Below are 20,467 nucleotides of genomic sequence, written 5' to 3'. Positions count from 1 at the left end.
AGATTCAGCCAAGCAGAGGCCCTACATTTTGACAGGTGACTACACAAAGCTACGGTTCTTGTCCAACTACCTTTGCCCTTCTTGCTAAAATTAATTCACGTTAAGTTGAAAATATTTTGTGTCAACATATTTGTCAAAAATTATTTTTTCCTCCAGTATGAATAGTATACAGTGAGAAGTGAAGCTCCTGCCTCCTATGGTTTCATCCACATCTAGAGACTCACTCTCCAGGGGTAACCATGGTCAACAGGTTAGAGTACATATCATTCCAGCCTTTCATCTCTGTCCATATAAATACATATTTTTTAACAGCAATGAGATAATTCTATAGTTAGAGTTCTGGAACTCTCTTTTCTACTGCTCAATTGGAAATTAGAAAGGAACAGTCTGTTTATATAAGAAATGGTAAATCAAAGAGGAAAATATAATATGTTAAAAGGATATTCCAGATTATAGAAGTTAAAGAAAGGCCAAAAATCCGTCATTATTCTACATGGATTCAAATTTTCTTTCTGAGTTAAATTTGGCTTACTTTCTCCTGGGACAAAAGAAATAAAACACTAAACCAGAAATAAAAGCCAAACACCAAACTATACTATACACAACCTTAAATTATGGCCTTTTTGTTTTCTATAAGTAGCATTTTCTATATACAGTTATCAAAATGGAAAGACTATTTAGACAGGATATTCTATTTACAGAAATAGAATCAATTCGGTATTTAAAGACTCTCTCATTCTAGGGTATCCAGCGAGGTCTAACAGACTTGTGTGTGACTAGAACAGCCACACTTTCTTATTTGAATCGAATGCATTCTTTAACTAAAATTTTAAAGGTGTTAAGGTTTTAAGAATACCTGAGAATATATCAATATAAAATTTTCAATTTCAAGCTGCTTTAAAGATTGGTGAAAAAGAAACAATGTAATATTTTTAAAGTCCAGAAAATAAAGATTGTATTTCTGTCGTACTACTTCTAAGAATAAAGCAGTTAAAGTACTCCCACTTCTGATGATCTTATCATTGCTCGAGGTTGCAATCAAAGATCTAACAACTCGAGAAGAAGATTTTTAACATCTCCTAGGATAATCTTGGGCTATGTGTTCATGAGATTAAAAAAATAAAATGACTTCACTTTATCTTTTTTTTTTTTCACTGAACTGTCTTTGTTTAGGAATTGTCATAGAAAACTTAAGGTTACTAGGAAGAGTGACATTTCTTTTCTGAAACCCTTAAATGAAATGAAGTTGTTACAGAAAGAGTCAGATTCTTAGTGCTGACATTCCCAGATTTACAATTCACTCTTTCATCTCAAAGTGACAAGCAAGCCTTGCTCAACCTCCTATATTAACTTTTAAAAATGGGACTGTCAACTGTATTTATCAACCCTGTCATTTCTTAGCATAATTGTAGCATACATCCTGAATAGAAAGTTTTTCTTAACCTATGCATAAAACACAACTAAAAGAGTATTACCTCTCCTCCCTTTCTCCACCCATCTGGTAGCCAGCGGGGATTTACATTGTTACTTCATATATCATAATTGTGTAATTTTTTTCATAGTTACTTTAGCTCAGGTGATTGCATTTAAATAATGTTTGATGTGTAATGTAATATTTCTAAATGGCTTATTAGTTCTTTTACAGACAAGCCTTATAATGTACTTAGTAATTTTTATTAATAGAATCCTATATGTTCAGACACTCAAGGGCAAGCCATTTCTTCTGTGATTGCCACTAATTTGATAAATTTAAATGATGAGACAATATGGGAAGGAACACAAACATACAGCTCAACAAGATAAACTGTTAAGATGAAACTAGAACTGAATGTGGTCAAGTCCAATTTCCTCAAGCCATTCACAAAATTAGTTACATTTAAGAATGATAAGACTAACATTTCATTATTTTCATAGTTATTTTAAGCAGTTAGCATAGTCGTTCATTTTCTAAATGGAATAATAGCATAGAAATTTAAAAATACTACCAAACTTTAAATATTTGTATTAAAAAGAAAAAGTGATAATTCACTTTATAGTGAATAATCCACATTAAAGGTTTGGTTTTAATGTAATTTGCTTGGGTGAAATACATTCATTTGGATAAAGAATTTCATTTATTTGTTTTCTCTTTGATAGTCTAGTAATTCATACAAAATAATTATGTCATCTCAGTTTTGAGCTAAACAGAGGGTTGTAAAATGTACTCATCTTTAGTTTCTTCCTAGGATCCTCAAATATTCTAGGAATAATTTTCCAAACCAATGGGAAGCACTAATATAAATAAAGCAATTCACTCTTTAAAAAACTTTGGTAAGCTTCCATCCTCACCCTGACTCTGGAACATCCCTTTTTGAGATCTGCCACCCCACCCCCTACAACAAATACCACACTTTAATGAGTCTATCCCTTTGATCACTAGACTTTCCTGAAAGAAGCTAAAGCCAATAGGCCTTAGGTTATGAGCAAGATGATTCAACTTGATTTTAAAGCAAAGAACTACACATTGTTTCTGCAAAGACCCATCTGTCAAAGCCTAGCCACTCTATAGGTGCCGTGTCTATACTCAGCCCATTAAAAGGAGCAGCTCTGTGGTTGCCTCCTAAGATAATAAGATATTGCACAATGGTATGTGCTGTTGCTATCATATCTGCTGAAACCCTGGTAAAACTGTTGTCTTCTCCTGATCTTATAAGGCACACCCAAGATGCATAGGGTCCCTGGGCTGCTGGGAAACACACACCACCATCACTCCATTAGTCAACATACATCCACCCTTGCTTGGAGCTGAGAACTATAATTTTCTTATTCCCGAGGCAGTAGGTCCTCCGTTTTCTAACTCTGGGTTTAGGGAGAGTGGAGGGTGCATTAAAGTTTGTTTTTCATTTTACTCATACATACTTGGTAAATATCTGAGTTCTCTGAAAATTGATTGGTTAGAGGAAAATAACCTCCTTCTAGTTTCGCTTCTGAAACTAGAAAGTTAGCTGTTAACAAAACTAAACCAGGCTGACTTTTACTCTGTGATAACATCTCTATGTATCACGTTTTTAAAACAGTTATATATTACTCTTAATGGAGCAAACATTATCTTAAAAACAACAGAATAGTGAATTTTTAAAAGATGGCTTGTGATATTCTTAGGAATTAAAAATAAAAATATAAACATAAAAGGCACAAACATGTAGAACTTTAATACTCATAAAGAACCTCTTGGGGAAAAGCTTATCCTGGAAGTAGCATTCCCAAACCACAACTAGCAATATTTAAATGAATCATTTAAAAAGATGTCCTGCATTAAATATTGCCCAGATGGTGACACTGGCAGATATTTTCCAGGAAAACTAAGGATTTCACCTTGTAATGTCATCTTCCATGGTTAGGGATGCACTCTAAGCATTCTTAGTCCCTCCTGACATGTTTCTCATAATTATTAGGGGCATTAAAAAACAGTCATGATTTTTATAAAATACTAGGATTTCTCTTTCGTAGGAAAAGAAGACAAAATGAGTTACAATTGTCAGATGTAAAGTTATAAAGTATATAAAATTATAAAGTTTTTAAAAAGACGATACTACATTATTTAATAAACATATACCCAATTGGTAGTACATACAAAAACATAATAGAAAAATTTGTAGGTAATCAGGGAAATACAAATTAAAAGTTAGACTCCATTTTTGACTAATCAAATTGACTAGATTTTTAGAGTTAGTGTTAGTGAAAATGTGGGGAAATAGATAATTTTAACACAATTTTCTGAAATTAATTTGAATGTATCTGTTAATATTATAAATAGGTAGGCCCTTTGGTCCAACAACCCTTTTGATTAAACTTCATGTTTTCTGAAAAAAGAAATTCCTCAAGTACATAGAGTTTGCTGATGTTTATTAAATTGGGTATAATTTGTTTACATAGAAAAATAAAAAAGAAAATTCCATTTAATTCAAAATGGAGTCAAATTATGAATAATTTTTGCTTTTATGTATTTTTTAGGATTTAAAATATCAAAAGTAGTATTTTATAGATGTATGGGTCCTTATTATAAATGAGTAAATTAATAGTAGGTCTTTCTGTACAATATTACAGAGGTCTACCTCATACCCATCTGCAGAGTACTCCACAGTCGAGATGTGCCTTAATTTGTTCACTCTTCCTGCTCTGATAGACATCTTGATTGTTTTCCAGGTTCTAATTTAACTTATTGCACTGAAGAGGTATAGTGCAAATGGCTAATAAAAAATTAAAATTATGACTTCAGTGGTAATTAAAAAAAAGCAAATTAAAGTAAAACATGATTTTTAAAAATCTGTTGAATGCATAAAGATTTTCAATATGACAATCATCAATCTTGGGTAGTATACAGTGGGGTAGTCATTTATATGACAGATGAGTGTAACCCATCTAGGAAGCATTTAGGCAGTGTGCATCACAAATCTATCTATTTATTTATTTATTTATTTTATTTTTATTTATTTTTTTTTTTTTTTGAGACGGAGTCTTGCTCTGTCACCCAGGCTGGAGTGCAGTGGCGTGATCTCAGCTCACTGCAACCTCCGCCTCCTGGGTTCAAGCAATTCTCCTGCCTCAGTCTCCTAAGTAGCTGGGATTAGAAGCGTGCGCCAACATGCCTGGCTAATTTTTTTGTATTTTTAGTAGAGATGGGTTTTCACCATGTTGGCCAGGCTGATCTCGAACTCCTGACCTTGTGGTCTACCCACCTCAGCCTCCCAAAGTGGGATTGCAGGCTTGAGCCACCACACCTGGCTTGAAAGTTTTTTTTTTTTCCTACTCGGTAATTGCATATCAATAATTCTATAGCACAGAAGTAATAAAAATAAAAACATATCTGTCAATTCATCTGTCATTGCTTATAGAAGCTTAAATATACAAAAATAAGGAAGTGGTTACATAATAAAAAAATTATTCAATGGATTAGTAAGCAGATTAACTATCATGATCAGCAGGAATATTAAAATGAGGAAATAAATATAATTTTAAGAGTAAACTGCATGCATAACTCTATAAATAAAATATATAAATTTTGGATAATAAAAACTGTCTAAAAGGACTATAGCAGTTTTTTAAGTGGCTATTCCTTAGGGAAATAAAATAATGATTTTTATATTCTTCTTTGTACTTGAACCTATTTCTAAATTTTCTACAATGAACATTTACTACTTTTAAAATAGCAATTAAAAAGAAGAAAGAAAATACATCCTTATCTACAAAATTCAGCATGCTTCTGCACTTCATCTATTAAGTAAAATTGGCCAGGCTCATGGTAAAGCCCTTGTAATCTGATTTTATCTTATCAACCCAAGTTTATTGCTAATAAGTACCCAACTCTAATGCTCAACTCCATCCCACATGGTTACTAGGCATGTCATGGTTCACCCAAATTCCGCTCATATTCTTCCACTCAGGGCTAGAACTTTCTCTACCAGAGCTTCTGCTGATGATTTTTGGTTGTAACTATTTCAAGCCAACTTCAGATGTTCATAATGTTCTAAGCAAAGTCTAGTAATGTGACAAAATCATTTTTTACTCTAACACCAACAAATTAACAACAGTAATTCAGAAGAATGCCCCTTCTGAGAGCAAGAATCCCATCAATATTTGTTAAATGAACAAAAATAATCATTAGCATGATCATAACAACTCCAGCAGTTAACATTTGTTGAGAGCTTTCTGTTTAGAAGTAGGCTCTGTGACAAGTGCTTCACACTTTATTTATCTCATTTAATGCTCAGAACAGCCCCCCATTTCACCATTGAAAAAAACAGAGTCCCAGGTTATGTTATTTCTGGAAGGTATATAGACAGCTTGGGCCTGAGCTTCAAATACAGTTTGGGTGGATGTCAATAAGCCCTACACTACCAAATTTGTTTATGGAAAGCCCATAAGATATCGTTTTGTATTTTATATATCTATTAATTAATCTAACTATCCATTTAGCTAAGTTGACATGATGTGTTGTGCTACAAAGCTTCCTTTTATATATAAAAATAGATACAAAACAATAAAAGTTTCTGCTAAATCTCATTATATAAGTAATATGTTTACCTGTATAGGACCAACCAATCTCTTCAACAAGTTTTCTCTGTTGTCTGTAGTATCCATTAGCCCAATCTATAAAAAAGAAAAACCAAGTAATCAGTATGTAGAAAAATATATGTTCAAAAATAAAAGGTGCCCAAATTATTCGTACCATAAATAGTTCTTGATTACTCCTTTCCATGTCATCTTCTCAATGTGTTCTCTCAACCTCAACCACCACCATTATATTATACACTACAATGCCCTAGTTCTGGTAGCTAGTGCAAATTTTAGAGGGTGTGTTTAAAGGATGCTGACATTCAGGCAGAAACAAAGTACATATTTAGGTAATGAAAGAGCAGCTTAGAGGGGTTCAGCCCCAAAGAGGGACTGGAGTCAGAAAGGACAGCTTGTCATGCCTCCAAATTTTTGTTACCATTCCCTAAGTCTAATGCCTGAAATCTTATTGATTAAAGATACCTTTACGTTTACAATCCAAGTTTTATCTGAAAATGCTTCTAGTGTACCCAGAGTTTATCATGCTTTCAAAATTTGCTTCCTTCCTAATGCAAAACAAAATTAGCTGCGGTCAGAAAGTAGAATTTAAATGTTCATATGTTGTTTCGGAGAAACGTTACGTCAGATAGCATGAGTGAATTTGTCACTTGGAGGAACAGAGATGCTTGAGTTAGGTAATGCAATGGGAAACTTAGGGCCATAAAGATAGTCAATGCCCCATGACCCAGAGAGAGAGTCTCTAGATCTAGAACATGGGGCAAGGGATAGACAAAAGAAGATGGGTGAAAACCAGTCTCACTCTGCATAATTCAAAATTTTGCCAGGAGCCATGCCTGCTTCCAATAAATGGGAGTGTTCAGATTCATTCTCCTCCTTCCTGAATGATTGTCCCTTAATCCCTGACTGTACTAACATTAATACTTCATTTCAGCTACATTGTGGGTAAAATAAATCTTTGCAGGATAGGTTTGGAACCTGATTGCGGATGGCAGAACTGTTTCTGTAGAGAAAGCTACAAATAGCTAGTTTACAAATGTACTTGTAGAACATTATTCATTCATACATTGGCACTCTGTTTATATAGTATGAAATTACTTCTTATTCTCTTTATACATTTGTTTTCTCTATTGGATGCAAATATCTCAAGGACATTTCAGAATTTATTTTTCTTTCTTCCATGTTATATACTATCTGATTATTACACATGGTAATAAGTTACTATTTTATAAAAACTAAAAGGCAGGCCAGCTATCAGAAATGCACACTTAAAATTCACAGGTTATCCAAAGCCAAAACCTACTTTGCAAAAAGAAAGGTTTTGGTTGTGTTTAAATTTGTAAAAATCTATATATTAAGTAAATATTCTATTGGCTATATAACACATTTCAACATAAATCTATATTTTACAATAGTTTTATTAAAATATAATCTACGTATCACACAATTCATCCATTAAAGTGTACAAGTCAATGGCTTTTAGAATATTTACCAAGTTTTGTAATCATTCCTGAAAACAATTTTAGAACATTTTCATCACTCTAAAAAGAAATTCCATACCCTTAGCTGCCACCCGACACCCACGCCCATCCCCCAGCCCTAGGAAAACACTAATATTTTTGTCTATATAGATTTGACTATTCTAGACATTTCCATATAAACAGTGATACAATACATGGCCTTTTGCGACCACGTTCTTTCACGTCACATAATGTTTTCGAGGTTTATACATGGCATAGCATGTATCAATACATCATCCTCCTTCATTGTCCAAGAATATTCTATCATATGGTGACCAGGACAGCCTGAAAGTTCCCCTTGGTTTGACTAAACTTTAGAAAGGGTTGTTCTTGACCATAGGCCCTTGATTTCCCTTTATTATAGAATTTACTTTAGGAATATTGTAATTGTAATCCTTTTTTTTTTTTTTTTTTTTTTTTTTGACAGAATCTTGCTCTGTAGCCCAGGCTGGAGTGCAATGGCATGATCTCAACTCACTGCAACCTCCATCTCTCGGGTTCAAGTGATTCTTCTGCCTCAGCCTCCTGAGTAACTGCGATTACAGGCGCATGCCACCACTCCTGGCTAATTTTTTTGAATTTTTAGTAGAGACGGGGTTTCACTATGTTGATCAGGCTGGTCTCGAACTCCAGACCTCGTGATCCACCCACCTTGGCCTCCCAAAGTGCTGGAATTACAGGCGTGAGCCACTGTGCCCGGCTTGTAATTCTTTCTCTACTCCTGTGAGACGTAAATCTTTTTAATAGCCACTTGGTAATCTTATAATCCAGAAATGTACCTCTCAAGGACCTGGGAACTACCTCTTTGAAAAGTAATCAACAAGAGAGACAGCACCTTTATCTTCCAGTTTAGGTGGGAGGATAGGAGCCTAACTTCAGTGGGGCACCTTGCTCCAAGTTGTAAAAGCTATTTCTTGTCATAAAGATATGAATTTATTTAGATTTATTTAGATAAACTTAAATTTATTTAGATAAACTCATATCTTTATGACAAGAGGTAGTTTAGATAAAGCCAATCAGCAAATACAGACAGCTTATGGCCCTGAATGTCCTGCAGTTCTTTTCCACAAGCTCGCTCCAGCACTTAAAAACCTGACCCAGTTTGCTTCATGTGTGTTGAGTTCAGACTCGGATCTAGCTTCTCTCCCCTACTGCAACAGCCTTGAGTAAAGTATTTCCTTCCTGTTTAACTTTGGTGCAATTTTTGTTTTGACAATTGAATATACCATATTTTATTCATCCATTCATCAAGTAATAGACACTTGTGTTGTTTCTAATTTTTGGCTATTATGAACAATGCTGTTATGAATATTCATACATAATTTTGTTTCACTTTCTACTTACAAATGAAATCTTAGGCTCACAATTTATTTTTCAAATATGGTTGTTCCATAAAATGCTAGTTATTTAAGACTAAACTGATTTAAGTTAAATTCCGGGGTTAAGAGTTTCTTTATTACAAATGAATATATACAACTGGATATTAGAAAGGGCCATAAAAGGTTACTGACTGAGACTTTTAACAGTCTAGAAAAAAGTAATTCCTATGTTAGAGATAAGAAGATTTATGCCAAAAAACATAAGTGGTTTGTACAGGCAGCAAGTGATAAAAAATGGAAACCATAATGCGGGGTCCCTGCCTTCCACTTCATTTATCCTCCCTCAATATCAATGATTCCTAAGAATCCTGAGCTACTGGTTACTCTCCTAAGGTGCTCCGCCTCAGCAGGAGCCTCTATAGCATGCTTGCCTTCAAGAGACACAAAATAGTGCAAAACAATACAGCGGGCTACAGATTCATTAGCAGGAATTACTTGGACAAATAAATTATAAAGAATTGACTATATACGTGATTTAACCTGGCAATCAACTGAAATTTTCTCTGAAACTGCACTGGCCATAGGAAGAAGATTCCTTGACATTTTATATACATTTTAAATATAAATATTTTAGAAATGTAAGACATTTTTGTTATGCATTGTGGTGACTTCAGGAGATCAGATACCATGCAAAACCTGTATTTAACAAGCATTTTATTGAAATAAATAAAACAGTAAGCTCTTGTTTTAATGATTCCTTCTAAAGGATAACAGCAAAACATCAGCAGAATTTTAGCTTTCCTTGTAGAGTTTTATCCCTACACAATGAACATTTATCCTTGGTTTTTAATTACTTACATTAAGAAAGCTTTTTCAATACAAGATTCCCAGGTGTTGGTAGCTCTCTTCAGTTCCTTTATGTATTGTTCCCTTAATTGTTACTTCAAACAATCCGTTACACATTCATATGCTAATTACATAGTGCTTGGGCGTGAGAGAGTACCCCACTTTAAAAATTCTACTTAGAGATCTGATAGATGAGATGTGATAGCTCCAGTGAACAAGAAAAAAAGAAGCTGGGTTCACTTTTTTGTTGCATTATATACTTTGAAAACCAGGAAATCCTATATAAAAAAGAATCTATCAAAGTGCTTACGCATTTTAGGATCCATTAAAATAATGAAATATAGAATGTTTTTTCTGTTTCTGTGGATTTCAGTTTCTTTTTAGTTTTTATATTTTGTTTCTTTCCATTTAAAATCTTTGACAAGGTGGTTATGGTGTGACTATTTTGTAGTGATAAAACTAAGAAATTTCAGGAAGTGATTGTTCACATGATATACAAGAAAATACGTATTAGCAAATCTTTTTTAAGGTTATCTTAAAATTTGTCCCAAAAATATTCTTCATGAAGTAGCTTTCTAACCTCTTAACTAAATTGAGAGGAATTTGGTTTATATTATTTCAGATAACCTAAACATTCTCCTTTCAACCCATTCCACCTTGAACTTACCTTGAGCACTTACATATATGCAAACAGGTATATATACAAGCATATATAAAAATACATATATTTATTTAGTATATGTATTATAAAGACATATTTCTTCATTTCTGTTTACACTTATGTAAAGGAAATCAAAGTTTTGTTTTCCTTGATAACTCCCTATCAAGGAAACCATTTTTTCTCAAAATTTTTACCCCCCCCCCCACCAAGTTAAAATCAGGGTGCTGATTTTCTACTAAAAAAAATCATTATAAATATTTTGAATTCTAAAAATGCTTCTGATTGTGGCCTTACCCTAAAGAAAGTCTCTGTTTCATATTGATTAACAATTTATCAACTGCATTCTACTAAAAATTCTAGCAGCAGTGCTCTGACAAAATACACACACAAACACATATACACGTTATTGCCATAAGTGGCCAAAATATTACTATAATAGGGAGAAATACAGTGCTCCTAAGAAAAATAACTTTCAGATAGAAAATAACCACAGATCTAAGTTTGAATTCTAGGATTCCATATCTCTTAAAGTGAATTTGTCCAAGGTAGATGATACTTCTTGCATATTTCACATCCTTTAAAGAAGTTACTAAAGAATTTCCGAGGACATAAAAAGGAGATCAGTTGATAGCAGAAGTCTAGGAATGTGGCAAAGAAATGAAAGAATTAGAGATGAACCATTAAAGACCTTGAAGAAGACTGACAAAGAAGAGACCTGAGAAAAGGGACTGAATGTTCCAGGTAGAAGAAAAGGCATGAGGATCAAGAAGTGAGAAATCACAGAACTCAAGATTTGAGAGTCCAGGGAGCGCTCATGTAGGATCTTCATAGATCACTAGGAACTTATTTTTGGTGACAGATCACTATCCATCTTCACACTTTTAACTTTCATCCTACTCTCTCTTCTTACCTAGATTTCTTTTAAAAGTGAGGAGGTAGTCTACTGAGTTGACTGAATGGCATTGAACGTATTTCATATGTTGCATATATTTTGAGGAAAAATTTCAAAGAAGAGTATGAAATAATCCAAAAAATATTTTAACTGAAATGAAAGGGTTGGATGTGTGCTTGTGAAGAAATATAGGTAGTTTGTGAAGGCTTGAAGAAGGACTTAGAACCCTCTGGAGATAGTGTACTGTCATCAGAGTGGTTATCATCCACCAAAGAATTTGAAGCAAGACATGCTTAAGACTGAAGTGGCATTGATAAACAACGGTTGATAGTGACAGCAGTCACAATCATCTGTCACTGGAAACAAAATAAGTCTTTTCTCTGAGAATAAAATAAAAAATAGGAATTCCTTTAAGAAAAGAATCAACTTCTTTTTTTGAGGCGGAGTCCCGCTCTGTCACCCAGGCTGGAATGCAGTGGCATGATCTTGGCTTACTGCAACCTGTGCACCTCACCCCACGCCTACGCCCTGGGTTCAAGCAATTCTTCTGCCTCAGCCTCCCGAGTAGCTGGGATTACAGGCGTGCACTACCATGCCCAGCTAATTTTTTTATTTTTAGTAGAGACAGGGTTTCACCATGTTGGCCAGGCTGGTCTCGAATATCTGACCTCAAGTGATCTGCCCGCCTTGGCATCCCAAAATGTTGGGATTACAGGCATGAGCCACCGTGCCCAGCCAGAATCAACTTTTGATTAAAGAACACCTATGAACACATCACCTGGTTATTAAATACTTTGTATCTTCAGATGTTCTATTATTGTTGTCTTTCTCCATTTGATAAGAAAGCTGAGTTTATGACCCAAATGATCTAACCCAAAACCTTGATTTGCTAAGACAAACTTTCCAAGTAAAATTAAATTTGCCCACGAGTACAGAGTCTACAAAATTATACATGGCAAATTTTCTCTGTGGATCTTCCTGTCATTCAATGTTAAGGATTGGCTTGCTGTGAAGTTAAATTATCATACAGCCTATCTTTACCCATCTGGAATTTAAACTTTTATTCAGTATACATGCAACGACATTTATGAAACCTAATTTAGCTAATTATGGTAATTCAGATAGTATGGTTTGTTTAGGCTATAATACTAGCTCAAACATTGCACTTACTGTTAACCACTTCAGGTGTAACCAAAAGACCTAAAAAATACCACTTTTTATAGTATATATATCAAGCCATTTGTTTTCCAATTTCAACTACCTTCCAGTGTTAGGAAGCAGAGTTTTGGTTTCCTCCTCTCTTCAAAGGCTTCAAAATAAAAGTACTTTTGAATGTCTCAAAACTTAAATAGCAACTTTATGCAAAATAAGGGATATTTTAATTCATATCATTAAAAAGAGGTAATTCTGGAAAAATATGAGTTATAAGAGTCCAGGTAACCTCTTTATTTAAGAATAAGTTTAAAGAGATAAAAAGTAGATGCCTGAGGCACTATATAATCAAAATGGTAAAATCATTAAAGGAGATGGAAAGTTTGAACATAAGGATAATGGAAAAGAACAAAGGGAGTCATTTCTTACATATGCTTATTTTGGTAGTGAGACATCCAATTAAATGCATATGTCTCACAGGACCAAGGAGAGTCTCAAAGGTGAGCAATTAGATTTTATTGTTTCTTAGACACTGGACATGCTTTCAGAGAGAGAATTTCTATGTTGGTAATTTGTTTACTATTCAAACTTTTCAATGAAAGCTCAAAATATTCACAGGCTAATCTTGATAAGTAGTTAGTATATTTTCCTATACTTAGGTGCATTTAAGCTAATGTAATTTATCTATCTTTCTAAAGTTGAGTTTTTTGTTAAAACATATTAATAATTTAGATCTTTATGACATAATAATGCATGCCTATTTCAAATAAATTAGAAAAAATACAGGTAGGCAAAAATACTTTAAAAATCACTTGTAATCCTATGTCCTATAAATAACTGCTATTAACACTTTTGCCCATGCACATATGTTTCTCTAGATGTTATATATTTATATATAATAAATTTGGACTTTACTTAAATTCAATTACACTATTTGGTAACCTATTTCTTTACATGATAATGAATCACTGACATATTCTTAATTTAATAAATATTATTTTACAGCATCATAACAGTTCACTTAAAGCATTCTCTACTTTTTGGGTACTAAAATTAAAAGTTGACATTGTCAGAAGATTTATTTCTTGAGCTTAAACGATATGCATGAGGACAGTTTCTATTCAACTAGCTTTACTTGAGCTTCAGGTATAAAATAAAATCTGTGGATGAAGTACCACATTTTTTTCCTGTCAACCTTCTATAATTTCAACAAAACACTAAGCACAAACTCATTGTTATTGTACTACAATCATTATAGTTACCTAGTTTTATGTCTATAACAGTGAATTTGTTCCACCATAAGAGAAAAACCCAATGTTGACTGCTCAGTGATAATGGGAACAGAGACAAAAATATCAACGTATATACAAATAACAATTAAAGGAACGAGCTAAAAATAATATTAGAAGTGAGAAGAGAACCCAATCTGTGTAAGAAAAAGTATATAAAAGGGAGTAGAAAACACAATTCATCAAATGACAAAAATAATGTGTTATTATATTTATGTATTATGTTATTATATGCTACTAACTTATCTTACGATAATAGTATTATTTAGCAATGATAAGATTGCTGTTTTGAAATCTTATGCCCACGTACTTTCACTGAAATCTGACGCAGAGCAAGAACATCTGCTGTGCCCCTTTCTGATTGGGGTCGCTCAGGAAGTTCTGGACAACTGGCACACTCAAATAACCAATTAGAGGATACAATGGGATTCCATTCACATTTACTGTGAAAAGCACAAAACACCAAGCAAGTTCATAAAGGAACAAAGATATGAACTATTTTTAATATAAAAGAAAATGTGAATAAATGAAGAGATCTACTACATTCTTCAATGGAAACAGTGAATTTGGGGAAGTTGTGATTTTTTTCTTCCATATTAATGAATAGGTCAAATCTCACTGGGATGTTTCTAACTGGAGAATTTTTTTGAAAATTTATATAGAATGATGAATGGAGAGTAATAATTGACTAGAACATTTAGAAGAAGTGTGAATTAATAAAGGCTTGGTTAATCAATTACTAAAAAAATGAATTCCAAACATATTGATTTTTTTTAAATATACATGATATAAAATATCAACAGTTATGATACTATTTTATAAATAGTACATATATACAGAAATGTAAATTTATGTGGTGCCATTGGGAGTGATTTTTATTTTTTCATATGTTTTTATGTTTTCCAAATATTTGATGAGTTTTTGTTAAATATTCAAAAAATTTAAAGTGTCTATGCACTTTAAAGAATGTCTGAAAGAATGTATCTGATTCTACAACTAGATAAATTAAAGATAGATTGTAAATATGTTTTAAGACTGTAAAGAAACATTTGAAATCCATTTTAAAATCTTCTTCCAAGAGACTGCATGATAGATGCAGCATTAACAGCATTTTAAAGTTAAGCTTATGAAATAATAGCCAAGTTGACACATAGTAGGCAAGTTAAGTACTTCAGCTACCAAGATAATGAAAAACAAGAACCACAGCAAAACAGGAAATGCAACAAACTCACAGATCATCTTATTGGCCATGATGATCAGATGCACTGGGTCTGCATTTTGTGGGTAAACCTTGAAATAGTCTTATTTTAATTTTTATCTTATTTCTAAAACAGCACGTTTTGCTTAGATAAAATTAAACCCAAATGTCACTGTCTATCCATTAAGCAGGACAATCTGGCAGCTTTATGTGTTAACAACCTGTTCTGAAATAGGTGCGGGTCATGTTAAGTTGCTGTCAGGATGCTGACTGATTCACTGTGCACTTATGTCTGGACAAGGCAGAGTTTCTTGACTCCTTTCCCAGTATATTGACTGAAAATTCATTTTTGGCATGAATTCCTTTTTTTTTTTTTTTTTAGCCGGTCTAGAAATAAGAAACCTTTATTCCCAAGAAGCATATTTACTATAATAAATTGATAATTTGTAATGGGTCTTTAATGATTTAAGATATTTTCAATTTGCCAGTATCTTTTATAAGCCACTTGCTATTGCTCATTAAAACTACTTAAGCTTGGGCAATATTACAAAAAGAAATCAGGATGAGCAAGGGAGATCTGACTAATTTTAACTATAAACACATATATTTTTTATGCCTCTTTTCACTTTATTTTTAAGATCGGAATCTTACATTCTGCCTTTAAGTGATGACCTTGGACAAGTCACATCTCTTTGCTTGTATTTCCACAATTTAAAAATAGGGATATGTATCTCCTGTTTACTTACAATGATACTGTAACAAGAGATAGGGCATGTGTAAAACCATTTTGAATTCTTTGTAAAAAATGTGCTTATAACGACACATCATTTCCTGAATTTTATTTTTCAGGCATTTGGGTTTTTTCTTTCAATAGTGAAGCAATTTTGTTTTAAATGCAACAGCAATGTGACATTTATCTAATGTGCATTGCATGTTTTTTTGGTCATAAATTATTCAGTTGTTTTCTGATGCTATCTGATTCTTAGTCTGAAGTGCTCTTTAGTTTTAAGGGTAAGTATGGACACTCACTGCACATTGAAAATACAAATCCTGATATTCAAGGGTGAACCGTTTCCCTAGAGAACAATGTGAACACTGAAAAACAAAATATTTAATTTAAATCAAACTTCAGGAACTACCCTTATGTAATCTAATTATGTCTTTGTATTGTACAGAGGCAAAGTCTTACTCTGTCGCCTAGGCTGGAATGCAGTGGTGTGATCCATCTTCGCTCACTGCAACCTCTACCACCCTGGTTCAAGCAGTTATCCTGCCTCAGCCTCCCAAGTACCTGGGATTACAGGCACCCACCACCAAGCCTGTCTAAATTTTGTATTTTTAGTAGAGATGGGGTTTCACCATGTTGGCCAGGCTGACCTCAAGCGACCTCAAGTGATCCACCCACCCCAGTTTCCCAAAGTGCTGGGATTACAGGAGTGATCCACTACACCAGGCCTGTATTGTAAATTGAATACATTTTTTAAAGCAAAATTTTTCAGAATACTTTCCTTGTTTCAGAAAAGACTTAAGGCAGCTTAAGATCACTATTTATTTAAAAGCTTATATTGTTTACATTTTGAAGAGTTCTTCATTTTAGAACCACTTTCTCCACTAGCAATTTAAAAAAATTAAACACTTTGATGGCATCTCTGATTAGTAGGCTTTTCATTGTTAATGAGCACCTAGCTATACTCATCACTGATTTTGCTCATAACTGTACAAAAAAGATTACATCTACTGCTTTATCGGTACGTAAAAATCTTTCATTGCCAGTAGACTATGAAGTGATAATTACTAGTTATCATTTTATTTCCTTGTATTGTACAGTTTATTTGAAGTGAGCGGAAACTGTGCAAATCCTATTGTCTCAATTAGTACAGCTTAAGTACGGTCTAGCTGGCTAGCAGAATCATTTTAGTGGCTTCACATTCCTGTGCTGGATACTTTATTCCCCATCTCATGCCTCTACTCTTTGCCTAACATCTCACTTGTACTTTCTTTTCTTTCTCACTTTAATAGTTGCATTCTCTATGGAACTTGGTGTCTCCACAATGCCCATTCTGTGAATCCCCAAAGTGAGGCCTTAAGGAGAGGGGATTCACTTCAACCACCAATCACAACATGCTTATCTACAAGTCTTGTAATTGGTGACCTATCTTGACCAATGACAGCACTGGCTCTTACTGGGCCACTGCTGCAACAGCATTTCCCAAATTTTGCCTGAAATTTGAATGCACTCTGCAGTGGCAGATGCTCAAAGATGCTCATTAGGTAGCCTAGATTACACAGGTTTATTGCACTCAGAGGAACAACATTTAAAAAGCATTCCTGTTCAGTACATAATTAATAGTCTTGGAGAATACATCCCATTAGTTACTTTTTATACACAATTACAAATTGTTGGCCAGGGGTTAGATATTATTTATTTTGGAATAGTTAACTGATTTGGAACAAACATGTTTTCTCTCCAGGTTTACTGTTCTGTTTGTGAGGATGTCAAGAGACTGAACAAGTTAATGTAGTGTTTTTGGCCAGGACTCTGCTGGCATTTTGCCCTGGACTTACTAGGCCACTGGGACACCTAGAGATAATTAACATACTCCTGCACTGTCTAATGTGATAATGGTAACGGTTAAATAAAAATGAACTTTTTTTTTTTTTTTTTTTTTTGAGATGGAGTCCCACTCTGTCGCCAGTCTGGAGTGCAGTGGCACGATCTCGGCTCACTGCAACCTCCGCCTCCCAGGTTCAAGTGATTCTCCTGCCTCGGATTTCCAAGTAGCTGGCACTATAGGCGCACACCATGACGCCCAGTTAATTTTTGTATTTTTAGTAGAGACGGGGTTTTACCATGTTGGCCAGGATGGTCTCAATCTCTTGACTTCATGATCTGCCCGCCTCGGCCTCCCAAAGTGCTGGGATTACAGGCATGAGCCACTGCGCCCGGCCAAAAAAGAGCATCTTAAAACAGACCACAGGTAGCATTATTGCACATCAAAGGAGCTAGCTCTGTGGGCAAGTCAATGTTTCTCTCTAAGTCTAGGAAAAAGAAAAAAATGTTTTTATGAAAGGATTTACACCTTGGAATTTACATATCATATAACACAAAGACAAAGATATTGAAATGTAACCTGTTTTCCTTAATAGATTTTTTAGCATCTAAGTGATCATATCTTTCTGAAGTTTACACTTCTGCCATTAATTTCATTAATGGCAAATATTATTTTGACAGAAGATGTTTATCTGATAAGCTATTATAGATCTAGCCAAGGATACACTGATTTAACCTTGGAAATAAGATCACATAATATGCATTTTGTGTTCAAGCGGATCACAAACTAGAGTATAATGCCTAAAGTTCTTTAATATGTCATTCAAGTTCATTGGCAAATTAAGAAAATAGTGACTGCTGAAATACAATTTATTTTAAACTACCTTGTTTTTTAACTTCAGAAATGGCTTGCAGAAACTGTCATCTCCTGCCATTTTAAATGATATGCACCTCTAACTAACTTAAATGTCTTGCTTCACATACTATTTAAATGAAATGAATGTTTCTTGTGAGGATAAAATTCCCAGAAGCCTCTCCGGTCTCAGAGCAAGGGGCATTAGTAGGCAAAGAAGTTCTGCATTTCCCAAGAGGACCTCCACCAGACCCTTTGAGGCTATGCACTCACTTCCTACCTGAGCCTCCCAAGTAATACAGTGGCTGGAGAATGTGCTGCTCCCTCCTGATCAGGGAGTGTCTGGTGATTTGGGATGGTGATCCATTCCAAGGAATCATGATAATACCATCAGCCTGACACAGCTTTCTCATCTCACACAAAGCTCCTGTCATTCAGAAGTATGTGTGCAGTATACGGCGGTGCTCTAGTGGGTCTTGATTAGCAGGGAGAAAGACTACCCCCATCTCCCTGACACATTCAAAAAGAATTGATGCAGTTTTCTAAGCCCTTCATGTAATTTTGCCCTCGTTTCCAGTCCCCCAAATTACTTACGGGAAACTTAGCAGTAATTGTAGACGTAACAAGAAAACCTTGCAAACTTTTCACATGTAATGTCAGCATGGTGCCTGGCACATGAGTGAATAAATGAAAGTTACACATCTCACATCATGTTCAGTTCTGTAGTTAGGAGAGGTATAGGTAGAGCAAGTATCCAGTAAAAACTCTCAAGAAAAGGCATTGAGGATATTATTTCACAGTCTTCAACAATCCCATTATGTTGTTACTTTAACTACATTTTTTACAATTTTGGTCTTTAAAATACCGTGGACCACCAAGGATATTTCAACAAAATAAGATTAATAGATGATTTATGATTTTAATGAACTTGATTCTTTAAATTCAAGGCACGTCCCAAGGATTTTTCACAAAAACAACTGATCCTTTTCATGGCTTAATGCCACTGTAACTTCCTCCACACAGCTAGCGGATTGCCATGGACACACACTCGGACGCCTTTCATTCTCTCCAGGTCTCCAGAAGTTTACGTTTGAGGACAAAAAGAAAGAGCAGAGGAACCTTTTCTATACATAAAGCTTACTTGGGACCTTAAACAATATGCACCTTTGTAATACAAATTACTACCAGAAATTTATAGTATGCTAAAACATTACTTCTACACCACTTAAAAAAAGAAGTAATGTTTTAAAAATCCAGAAAATATCAAGTAATCATAAACCAGTGATTTAAGACAGTGGTAAACACCTATGATTTCACAGAGGTGTAGCAACCCACAGCTAAAAATAGAAATGTCTGGTTTCTGTTTCTTTCTTTTACGTATTTATTTAGAGACAGGGTTTCACCATGTTGCCCAGGCTGCTCTTGAACTCCTGGGTTCAAGGGATGTGCTCGCCTCGGCCTCCAAAAGTGCCGGGATCAGAGGCGTGAGCCACCACACCAGGCCAGGTTTCTGTTTCTTTTAAATAGGTGCTATACACAGAGGTAAAAAGGGTAAGGTATGCAAAATAAAAAATGAATACAGACTGTGTAAGTGGATAATTCTAGGCAACAGTTCCAGTTTTTTTCCCGGGAATTAAGTTAGACGGTTTTTGTCTGAACTTTATTAATGATTTTCTGAATTCTTTACTTAATATATATGTGTGAATAAGTTGAGAATTCTTTTGGTTGAATGTTAAATAATTTGAAATTTCACTCAATCTTATTCTATTTTACTGACAATACTCAATGGAAAAGAAATGAGAGAAAACTTTCCCCCATACCTGCTAAGGTAAGATAATTATTTTAATCTTTTCATAAAAAACCCCAAGATAAACTTCTATATTGTGGACCGTCTCTGCGTCAATTTGTAATATTTATAAAACTAGCCAGGTTAAATGCAGTGTCATTTTATCAATTACCTATTTGCTGAATAAACCAATTAATTCAATGACTACAAACACACAAGAAGGGCCAAATTAATAAAACGTCCAGATATTTTATTTATTCCATGCACCTTGCTGGTGCTACAGATGAAAACTTTCTGAGGTCACTTCCCCTAATGCAAAGCTTCTCAAACTATTTCATATTATGGCTCA

At 34.2% G+C, this 20,467-nt stretch overlaps 1 protein-coding gene across 4 annotated transcripts in view; it reads right to left on the bottom strand.

Moving 5' to 3' along the window:
- Positions 1 to 20,467, bottom strand: part of PTPRZ1 (protein tyrosine phosphatase receptor type Z1) — a 189,751-nt gene that overhangs the window by 128,999 nt on the left and 40,285 nt on the right. For all 4 annotated transcript variants that reach the window (XM_019031497.3, XM_055392192.1, XM_019031498.3 and 1 more), the window contains exon 2: positions 6,064 to 6,129. In XM_019031497.3, the coding sequence (XP_018887042.3) occupies positions 6,064 to 6,129 (66 nt within the window). The remainder of the gene's footprint in view (positions 1 to 6,063; positions 6,130 to 20,467) is intronic.

This window comes from Gorilla gorilla, chromosome 6, assembly GCF_029281585.2.
Source record: "Gorilla gorilla gorilla isolate KB3781 chromosome 6, NHGRI_mGorGor1-v2.1_pri, whole genome shotgun sequence".
NCBI classification, from domain to species: domain Eukaryota; kingdom Metazoa; phylum Chordata; class Mammalia; order Primates; family Hominidae; genus Gorilla; species Gorilla gorilla.
This window is presented reverse-complemented; position numbering and strand designations above follow the sequence as displayed.